This window comes from Xenopus tropicalis, chromosome 4, assembly GCF_000004195.4.
Source record: "Xenopus tropicalis strain Nigerian chromosome 4, UCB_Xtro_10.0, whole genome shotgun sequence".
Lineage (NCBI taxonomy): Eukaryota > Metazoa > Chordata > Amphibia > Anura > Pipidae > Xenopus > Xenopus tropicalis.
The window spans coordinates 102141310-102152906 of record NC_030680.2 but is presented as its reverse complement, the minus strand read 5'-3'; the positions used below and the strand labels follow the sequence as shown (position 1 = coordinate 102152906).

At 34.8% G+C, this 11597-nt stretch overlaps 1 protein-coding gene across 1 annotated transcript in view; it reads right to left on the bottom strand.

The window, feature by feature from the left end:
• Window positions 1-785: 785 nt before the first annotated feature.
• Window positions 786-11597, bottom strand: part of ptbp2 (polypyrimidine tract binding protein 2) — a 30812-nt gene continuing 20000 nt past the window's right edge. The window contains 9 exon segments of the mRNA NM_001079011.1: window positions 786-2114; window positions 2210-2287; window positions 2745-2961; window positions 5055-5147; window positions 5605-5638; window positions 7020-7159; window positions 7642-7837; window positions 8091-8201; window positions 8776-8940. Of these exon segments, the coding sequence (NP_001072479.1) occupies window positions 1985-2114; window positions 2210-2287; window positions 2745-2961; window positions 5055-5147; window positions 5605-5638; window positions 7020-7159; window positions 7642-7837; window positions 8091-8201; window positions 8776-8940 (1164 nt within the window). The 3' untranslated portion in view covers window positions 786-1984.

Sequence of the window (11597 nt, the reverse complement as noted above, 5' to 3'; positions counted from 1 at the left end):
TCTCCTTAATCTCTTTAAATATCTTACAGACTTATATTTAAGCAAAGAAAAATGTTTATCTCCTGTTTTTTCTGAAATAAAACAAAACCCTTTGCTTGATGATTAAATAAGATAGCAAAATAACCCTACTGTTTTCTTTTACACATATCATATTTGTTATACTAAGGAGCCGATTTATTAGCATTCTAGATTGGGGTGTGCTGTGATGCACCGACCAAATCCTCTAGAAATGTTTTATTTTTTTAAAAAAACCCAATCCCAGAAAAGAATTCATACAAATAATGGCAAAATCAAAATCTCATTTGTTCTCCAGTTCTCTCTTACCCTCTGGTTCCTGTGATAGTAAAACAAACAGAACTATATGTAAATTCCAGTTTAAAAACAAGGCCTGTTTGACAAACAGGGCTGTATCAGTGCGCAAGCATTAAAGAAAAAAGTTTGTAAAGCAATAGATTTCAGCAAGGTGGGAAAATATCATTAGACAAATGTAATACTTTCAGCCAGAGACACCTGCAACAAGAACAGGATTCTCCAGCAAAAGAAGCAAAAAGTCAATCACTATGGTTATTTTACTTTTACTTACAGTTATAAAAAAATGTTTTTTCCCACCCTGACAGAGAAATGTGAATTTAGAAGCAGAGTGGAGAGGAACAGAGCAGAAGGAAGAAAGGAAGCAGAGAAAGACAGAAAATGTGAATACAGAGCTACAGAAGAGTTTATTGAGCATGCTACAGAGGTAAGCAGAGTACACAAGATGAAATCAAACAACCATCAAACCTGCCAACTTTGTTAGAAAATTAATTTTTAATTGTGCCGGTTCCAAACTATACTGAATTTTACATTTCTAAAGATGTAAAAACTCAACCAATAGAAAATATACATGAGCATTTCCCCTACACATATAACAGAATCTATGGATTTTAAAACAAATACATTAATTTCAAAATGTACTTGTCCTAACAGAGCAATAATCACAGTTCATTTGGCAGATAAACTGATCTCAGACTGAAACCTATAGATTCTGAGCCATGTTTACAGTCAGGTTTGTTTCTAAATACAAAATATTTTGAAGATATTTATTAAAACAGAATATTACAATGCAAGGTAAATTAAGACTAAAGGCACATAAACTTTGGTCCCAACTGGCTGCCAGTTTTCAAAAACTGCCACAAATTCTTCTTTTGTCAAAGGCTCTCTCATGGTAAAATACACACGCCAGTTTCTGAAATCTCTAGACCAGCCTGTGTATGCTCAGAAATTCACAACCATAATCCCAATAATGGATAAAAAAAATGGCAATATAGAGTTAAATGCACATCAGTCAACTTCAAAAACTAGAGAAAAATATTCAGCCACATACAAGACATTACCGTAACGCTTACATTTAGATGGTTTTACAAGAGTGTGTACAAAAAGGTTAAGATTGTTCACACATAGGACTCACAAATAACAATTGCATTTTCATGGGATAAAAACTTTATGAAACGTACTAATTAACAGTACAGAACTTACAGACCAGATCTTTGATATCAATGCTTATGACAAATTCATATCTAGTACTTGTACTTTCTAATATGCACTGATATACATAAACAAATGACTAATGACTGAAATTCTGAGCAGGAGGAACCAAAGCTTAACCTTTTTACACACCTCCTGGTGTAAATGTTTACATTTACATGTAACAATGTGCCCTTGATTTTTTTTTATCCACATTTTTGGAAATACTACTATTCCTTTAAGGCACATGTCCATGTTTTCGGAAGAATATTAGAAAAAAAATCTTCAAACACTAGGAAAATATTTTCCCTAATAATATGGGACAAACTGCAGTTAAATGTTCACTGCCTTTCACTGAATGATTTTGTGACAAACCAAGGAATGGTAACGTGAAATATAAATCGGACTCTGGTCCCCACTTTCCTGAACAGTCTATTGGTGAAAATACAAATAACAATGCAAAGAAACCCTGATGAGCTGCCTTTTAAATAGTTGACTTCGAAAATGAAACTCTCAGATGGTGGTTATCTCCAATGTTGTAGTTGTGAAGGTCAATCAAAGCCTGTATTGCTTCTTCAACTGTAGACATCTGCAGCAGGGCCATCTTATGGTCTCTGGTAGTGGTGAGAGAATAAAATAGTCAGCAACCTTTTTATTCATTTATTTTTTTAATTCTTCAAAACAATACCTCTAATAAAAATTTACTTACTGAAAAAACTTGAATGCTTTGACATTGCCTCCTGTGTTTGTAAAGAGAGTTCGCAAATCATCTTCTGTGATATTTTGCCTGAAAAAGATATTTGGTAATTTACAAACTTTAAATGATAAGAATTATGCATTTAAGTACTAAAACACTGGACATACACAAAAAGTTATTTAATAAATTTTGAGGGGTTTTTTTTTCGCTCTTTTGAGCGCTGGTCTAATTGCATCCATTACTTAACTCTTAATCATCTTTATTTTGTTTAGACAGGGAAACAGAGGAGCAAATATAAGCTGCTTTATTATAGGTGTTTCTTATATTTATTTTGTCCTGTGACATATATTATGCATTTTGTTCTATTTATACTGTTGGGTGGGTTAACTAGACAATATTGTACTATATTAGGTTCCTCTGTCATTGCGATTTCTTTACAGATTGTGTAAGCTTAAGCATATAGAATAATAATAAATCCTTATAACCCATACAGAATGAGCAGTTTTTTTCTTTATTAATTGGAGAATTGTTAAAATGGTTTACTTACGGTATATTAGACAAGTGGAGAGTTGCAGAGGGCGGAAATATATTCTGAAAGTTCTTTGAACCAGGTTTTTTAAAACGATGTAATGGAGAGTTGCTAAAATCTTTTGTAAGCCCTTGATCATCAAGACCTTCCCGAGGTAGCTGGACTGTCTGATGCTTAGACAGGGTTACCCGAATAATTTTTCCATACATTTTTTGTCCATTAAGATGACTCATTGCTAAAATGAGGGGGAAAAAAGTGTACCGTTGATAATTATTGTACCATTTAATTAGCTCAGAACTTCAGGCCTACAAAAAAAAAAAAAAAAAAGAATCTCTCTCTTTTTAAGCAATGCTTAAAATTTTTAATTGCAACAGCCAGACTCTAAATAAGTGGTATATTTACTTACAAAACAAAATTTATAGTACAAAATAAAAGGCAACTAACTAAAAATTTAGGGAGAATAGGTGGAAGGGCATATGGTGCAAGGAGAGTGCCTAACTAAGTAAGGTGAAATTTAGATTCTCTGCTTCTCCGTTATTCTAAATATTCTTTAAGCTATAGCAAGACGATTCAGAGAATAGTGTTTTGGAATACTTTATAAAAAACCTTTTTAAGTTTAAGAGACAGTATAAACCCTACTTAACATAAACTAATCAAATAGGGCTTGTGCTAACCATAATGTTTTGCCAATTTTGTATGGAACTACAAAACATCATACCCTAAAAGCTATGTTACACTGTGTCTATGAAGATTCTAAAACAACTGGACTTTTCTGAGTTTTTCTTGAAAACGTTTCACCACTCATCCGAGTGGCTTCTTCAGTTCAAATGACTGGTAGGGAATTCCCCGGTATTTAAACTCTTGATGGTAGTAGAGTCACAGACATCCAATCACAATGGTTCCATTGAACTTGTTCAGTTAGGTGTTAGCTGAAACTGACAGGTGTGAGAAGGTATGATCCAATCACAATGGTACCATGATTCTCATTGATGAAGGTGTTAATCCTTCAAAGTACATGACTGGAAGTGTGAACTGTTGTGAAACTGAGACACCGCTTGTCACCAACATACAATGGCGCGTTGACATCCTTACCCCGGCAGTTTCACAACAGTTCACACCTTCATCAATGAGAATCTTGGTACCATTGTGATTGGATCATACCTTCTCACACCTGTCAGTTTCAGCTAACACCTAACTGAACAAGTTCAATGGAACCATTGTGATTGGATGTCTGTGATTCTACTACCATCAAGAGTTTAAATACCGGGGAATTCCCTACCAGTCATTTGAACTGAAGAAGCCACTCGGATGAGTGGTGAAACGTTTTCAAGAAAAACTCAGAAAAGTCCAGTTGTTTTAGACTTAATTCTACTAGATACTGTATATGTTACACTGTGTAAATTTCTATTTTACACCACTTTTACATAATTTTTGGTGTAGACTGTGACTGTAATAGATCATTTCCAAAATTGGGGGTAATTCTCATGTAAGGACTATAACAAGCTTGTCTCTCTTATGCAATAAATAAAAATAAAATGGTGCCTGCTTGTACCTTTCCTATATTACAAAGATATAGTGCTGTGTATAAAGAAAAGGAAAATAAAATAAAGATATACATACAACTATGCCATTTATGTTAGTTTCTTACATTGTTTTAAAAACTTGGAACGTTTTATATACATTTATAAACATATCAATTTGGAAGGATTATTACTTGACATATTAAAAAGGAAAATGTATGAAATATATTTTCAGGTAAAAACTAATTTAAAGAGTAAAAATAATGCTAAGGTCTGTCAGTATTAAAGACTGCAAAACAACAGGCAATGGCTATTATATATGCCACATCTAAACAGTTTATCAGTTTTTACAACAACAAAAAAGGGATACCAGCAAACTGTAGACTCTTCTGTTAAGTCAATTAGGACATCGATACCACCTTCAGAGGCTGCCTAAGGCAGGAGTTGAAGTCACATACTGACAATCATTCAAAATCACTAAAAAAACAGTAGTATGCCTGCAAGTATACAACATATTTCCCCTATTTATCTATGTAAAATGATGATAGGCAGATAGGTGCTATTGACCTCCACTGATTTTCAACCAGAGTACAACAGCCATCAAAATACCAGGTGTGCCCTAGGCCTAAGATCTTTTGTTACTGTTGTCTGTAGAAAGAAACAAATAATTATTTTTTGCCTGAATGCTGGATTTCCGTTATTATGCATGTGTAAGTAATCTAAAAATAGATATTTAAGTTGGACACTATACAATATATTTTGTTATTGTATATTATATCTATTTGGTTAAAGTATGAATAAATCTTACCAAGCTGTGATTGGTTCCCATCTGCCATTTGTATAAGAGCGCTATCTTTCTTATTGTACAGAATTTTCACACGTTGCACATCTCCATAAACACCTTTTTTCAGATTCAGAAAAGCAATAGAAAAAAATAATATGCATAAAAATAAAACAAATTTAAATGAGTACAACTGAAAGTTCAATGACCCAATCTGTCTTAACATTATAATTCAAACAATCCTGACACTTACAAGAATGAAAAGCGGACCAAGATTTTGAACAGTGAAATTTGGAAAGAATATATTTGATATACCCTCAAAGCTATGTGAATGACAAATTAAAGATCATGCAAAACAAATCTATCATGCATTAATACAATGAGTCTATGGTGAGTTAAGAAAAACAAACAAAAAGAAAAAAAAAAAGCAGAAAAAAGCAAAGGAAAAAAAATAAAAATATATAAAGAAATAAAAGAATAAAAATATATAAAAATTTAAGCCAAACTGCTAGCTACAAATAAGAATTAAGGTGAAATAAAAACGAAATTAATAATTATAGTGCTAACAATAACATACCGAAGAGGGTAAACAGACTTTGGGGCGAAACCATCTTTAGAAGGAGAGAAGAGCAAGCAGCGTAAGACAAGAAGAGAGAAGAGTCGAGGAAGAGCGGAGATGAACAGATCATCCATAACGAAGGGTGGTTCCCGTAGAATGGTGAAGGTGGTCATGGATCATGGTTCAAGGCAGTTAATTGGGGCAAGTTGGTCCGAGGAACATATTGTTCAAGCAAAAAAGCATGAACACAGGGGTAAGGGAAGGTGGAAAACAGACAAAGGTGGGGGCAATAGGAAAGTGGTTTTGGATAACAAAAACACCACATGGGGAAGAGGATGTAAAGAAAAAAGTAGAAGACAATGATGCAGACCGGAAAAAATTGGGAGAAAATAAAATAAAATAAAGGTCAGTACAGGGGAAATGCAGGAGTCTGGTCAGAATATGGTTGGTTTATGTACTGTACAAGAAAAACTGAATAAAATAATGTTCATCTAAGACAAAAATGGGAAAATCACATTCATATTGGAGAACATTACTGTATTGTCTCTTGAGATGGGAAAGCACGCAGAAGAAATTTGAGTTTTACATTTTACCGGCTGGCTGGTTTTGAAATGCATGGGAAGGTCTTACAAAGACGGCAATTATTTAAAACATGCAAGATCATAAAACGAAAACAACAAATATGAGAAAAGCTAGACAAAAGTATGCTACATAGGTATATGATGTCTAGCAATGTGTGGAATGTAGCAACAACTTTGAAATATCTTAACAGGCACAAAAATGTAAATAATAAACAGCCATAAAAAATGCACTCTTATCAAGCTTCCCACATTTCACACCAGTTATACACAGCCATAAAACAGGAATATAGAAAAAGAGTAAAATGACAGCATTGGGAGAGAAGTTTTCAGAGAGAAAGTAAAGGAAAGGATGCCCAGTTATATTGCAAAGAATAGAAGTTTACTAAAGATAGGAAGAGAGCTTCATCAATATCTTTGGTAGAACCTTGAAAGAAACACGTATTAGAGTAGTTGTCACAAACAGATTGCCATAAAAAAAAACAAAAAAACAGAGCATGGAATGGAAAAGCAAATTATAGGATGTAGATAAGCAAAAATAAGTTGAAGGAATCAAACTTGCCTCATTGATATGTAATAGTCTATTCAAAAAATTCTAAAACTAGGCTTTGTTTTTTCTTTGCTGAGGAAGACAGTCTATTACTGACTTTATTTTCTGTGTTCACCACGCACCATTCATTGGTTACCAGATTGAACAGTTTAAAGACTAAAAAGAAGTATCCCCATATTGAGATTGAGAAATGAAAGAATGTTGAAAACAAAATCAAGACTGATTAGAAAAAACAGGACTAAAAAAATGGAGAAGGACACAATTCTATGTGATCAAACAGGCTTACACAGAATTGTTTCACTGACCTCTTCATTTAAATTGCTTACGAGAAGCACAGTATTGCCACCAGTGGAGACTCCATGCATACCAACACGGCTGGCAGCTGCAGCGGCTGCAGCTGCTGCAGCATTTGGAATCCCCAACGGACTCAATGCACCAGGAACAGCTGAAACAGTAAGCAATTAAAACAAAAAATTAATAGAATAGTAATATCTGCTATAAATTGTATTTCCAGAATTCAAATGTGTGTTTTCCAGAAATCCTATTAAAATGTGCAGCTTATAGCACATATTCTTCCTTTAGTTCTCAGTAAAAAAAAATGTCAATTTACTGTTAATATGAATGAAATGAATACCTAATAGGCATATTGTTCCCAGTTAGACAAATATGCATTTAAATATACATGCCCAAAACTTCTGCAACCTCAAAAAAACATTCTTTACCAACATCAGAGCTATTAGAATTTAACAGTCGCCTACAAGTTATAAAACAAAAGCAAAACTTACACACTATAATAAAATATGCCCCAAGTCTTCACTAAAGAGTTTTCACAAAAAGTACAGATGTTAAATAAAAGGTATGCAAGGTAAAAACTTATTTGCAACCAGCTATTTAGCCACCAAAGCCACAAAAGCCAACAAGCCTTACCGAGAAGTGATGTTTCCTTTGCAAAAGCAGCAGCAATAGCTGGATCAAGTGCAGGTTGCCCATCACCAGAAGGAAGATCAGGACGAGTATAGTCACGACTTTTATCGTTATTGTACTTAACATTTAAATTTACCAGTTTAGAAAAATCAATCCGAAGGGTACAGCATGCATTATAAATATTTTGTCCATCTAGGGCCTGTGAGAAAAAAAATGAATGCTAATTTAATAAGTTAAAATACACACACTATCTATAAATACAAACATGCATGTCCAGATATTACCATAAACAAATTTGACATAGGTAAAAAATGAAGATCAAGTACTCATGGGTTTTAATGAAAAAGAAAGTGCAAAATAGGTTAATGTTTTTGTTCTCCATGGGACCTTCATAAGGAAGTCTAATATATATGTATACATACATACACGCATGAGAAAAATGTTTTACTTACGAGTTTTGCTTGTTGTGCATTAACAGGATCACCATATTGTAGTAGAGCTTGAAACTGATTATTTTTTGTAAATGTAATAATCTTCAACACTGTGCCAAATTTGGAAAATATCTATTAAAAAAAAAAGAATTTGGTTATCTGTTTAAAAAACAGAATTTGGTCCAATCCTCAGGAACCCTCTGCCCCATCACATTAGACACTGTCAGAGTTTCCAGGCTCTTAACCTGTCTCTTAAAACCCACCTTTTTATTCAAGCCTATGACCTAAGCCCTCAGCAAATTGATTATCCACTAAACACCTCCTACTCTTTGCTCACACAAGGACTAACCACTGGTTTTCACCTCTTACTCTGCACTTACTGTCACTTTACAAACTAACATGACCTATACCATCACACTGGTTACCCTAACCTTACATATCAGCTACTCTCCCTCTTAGAATGTAAGCTCTTGCGAACAGGGCCCTCCCCCTATTGTCTTTAATCTATATCCAAATGTGTAAAAAAAAAAAAGTGTAAACCATTTTTCGGGAATTGTTTATATGTACATGTTAACTGTTTGGTCTTGTTGTACCCCTTTACTCTGTAAAGCGCTGCGTGAAATGATGGAGCTATATAAATTATACTAAAATAAATGTAACTTAGTTAATACCTAGCACATTATAAAAAAAAATTTTTTGCACAAACCTGGTGTAAGACATCAAGAGTCACAGGATAGTACATATTATCAATGATTATTCGCAGCACTGGACTTTGTGCTGAAGACACTGTATTCTCATTTGCAGCAGTGCTGGTCACACTGGAATTAGATGTCTGTACTGCTGTTACAGCCTGCAGAACTGCCTGAGCACGCTGCAAAAATAGATGACAGATTCAATTGCAGGGGAAACAAACTGCAAAGCCAACAGATATATGCAGCATCAAAACTCATCAAAGAGTTACCTCCCATCTAACCCTACTACTGGAAAGAAATCTCTCTGGAAAACAGTTTCTCTGCAAAAGAACTGGAAACAAAACAAATAAAATACTATGCACTTGGTTCCACCAGTTCCAGTTGTGGAAGTGTGCTATACTTGCAGACAGTCCTGAAACTCAAGAATACAATAGTCAAATGCTGACAGATCCACAAATGTTTTGAAATTAGCCTTTGATAAAGCAAAAAGTAAAAATATGAGAGGACTAGGATCTATTTTTCAAAATGCCTAGAAAGAGATGTTATACCCAATACATAGTTACATAGGGTTGAAAAAAGAGTCCATCAAGTTCAACCCTTTCAAGTAAACCAAATACAACACCCAAGTTTATTTCCTGGGTTACGGTTTCTTTTAGAAAAAAAAAATACACTGGCCTGGAGAAATAGTATTCGATCCAAATATATAAGCATTTTTAATAGGGTATTTTGTGTCCATGTTTATAATTTATGGCTTTGAAGAGCCCATCTACAAGCCTGGCAGTCAATCATCTTACCTATATCCCCAACATTGGAAAAAATAATAAAGGGGTGGTTTAAGTTATCTTTTAGTATGTTATTGAAAGGACAATTTTAAGCAACTTCTCAATTAGTCTTCATTAATTATTTTTTATAGAGTTTTAATTATTTGCTTCTTCTTCTAACTCCTTGCAGCTTTCAAATGGAGGTCACTAACCCCCACAGCCAAAAAACTATTGCTCTGTGGAGCTAGAGTTTAATGTTTATTGTTACTTTATATTATTTGTTTTTTTTTTATTCAGGTCTTCTCCTATTCATATATTAGTCTTTTATTCAAACCACGCCCTGCGGAAACTTCAAACTGGAAAGCTGCTCAACAAAAACTGAAAAATTAAAAAACTACAAATAATAAAAAATGAAGACCAAATGCAGGTTGTCTCAGCATATTACTCTCTACATCATACTAAAAGTTAACTCAAAGATGAACGACCTCTTTAATGTCATTTTCTGCATCTGTGCACTGGTAGAAGCTTTCAGGCTGTCAATGATCATGTGCAGAAGAAAAATATTTAACTTCTCTCCTCAAGGTGTTGGCTTGATACAAGCGTATGCGGTTAGGTCTGGGCACACAGCCAAACTCTATATAGATTTGCTTGTTATGAGTTGGCCAAGTGTCAAGACCTTACCCAATACATTTGTATCATTTCAACCTTTTTTTGGCAAGGCCTTAGGGCGAGGTCACACGAAGCGTAGATCTGCCTCCCTCTCAGCCCTGCATTTTCCCATCAAGGTGAGGGAAGCGGTTCAGATTTCCTACGCTGCCTGTGTACCTGCACTGAAAACGACAGAATTTGCTTCAGGGCAGCCATATATGGCAGAGCTGAGTATAAGCAGGGCTGAGAGAAGCAGATCTACGCTTTTGTGTAACCTCTCCCTTAAAGAATAAGTAAACCTTTTTTTTGTTTTATAAATATCTAAAATGACTCAATACAGCCCCCAGAATAACATACCTGAGCCTTTCTTCTCTCGCTATGATGACCTCAAAGAGGTGCCCAAATTTTAATTGTAGCAGAGGCAGTGAGCATGCCTAGTAGGCGCCTCTTTGAGGTCATCATAGTCGGAGAGAGGAGAAAGAAAAAGGGGGGAGCTTCACACTAGACAAGGAAGTCAGTAAAGGATCTATTTAAAGAGAAATCCCCATGCTGCTTCTGGTTAGAAATGCAACTCTTATATTTATCAAACAGGAATCTGGAATGATTCTCAGCAGTTCACTCTGGATTTTTTTTTTTTTTATCTAAACTTTCATGACTGGCAAGAATATTTTCCTGACAGGAAACAGTAACCATTTTATCATAACTGATAAAAGATTCAATTCATGAAAATGCTTTAAAGAATAAGTAAAACTTTTTTTTCTATCAGTAAAATTACTCTAAACAGTCTCCAGAATTACCTACCTTTGTCCCAGCATTCTCTCTGACCTGGTTCCTCAGTTAGAAGTTAATTGTTTTTCTTTGCTTCCTTGTGCAGAGTGAAGCCCCGCCCCCACTTTCTGTTCAGGTCTCTCATCAAAAAGAAACCCTGCTAATGCACAGACTGGCTCCTGCTGCCTCCAGGCATGCCCAGAAGGCTCTCCAGGTCCACTACAGGTAGTCAAATTGAAGAGAGAAATGAATAGGAAGTGGGGGCGGGGCTTCACTCTGCACAAGGAAGCAAAGAAAAACAACAACTTCTAACTGAGGAACCAGGTCAGAGAGAATGCTGGGACAAAGGTAGGTAATTCTGGAGGCTGTTTAGAGTAATTTTACTGATAGAAGAAAAAAAAAAAAAGGTTTCCTTAAATTGATTTGAAGAGATAAAAAAGTTTGTGCTCAGTAGTATTGCTGTGTAGACCAAAACCGTATTAGCTCTTACTAAAACACAGTTTGACTAATCAGCCCCTGTGAAAACCAATAATAGTTCTTCATATACAGTAGAGGAATTTAGTTTTATGTCTTTTGGTATGGGAGTAAAGTGAGCGAAGCAGGGAGTAATGTAAGCAAAGCAGGGAGTAAAGGTAATACAGGTTACCTGAAAATGGACC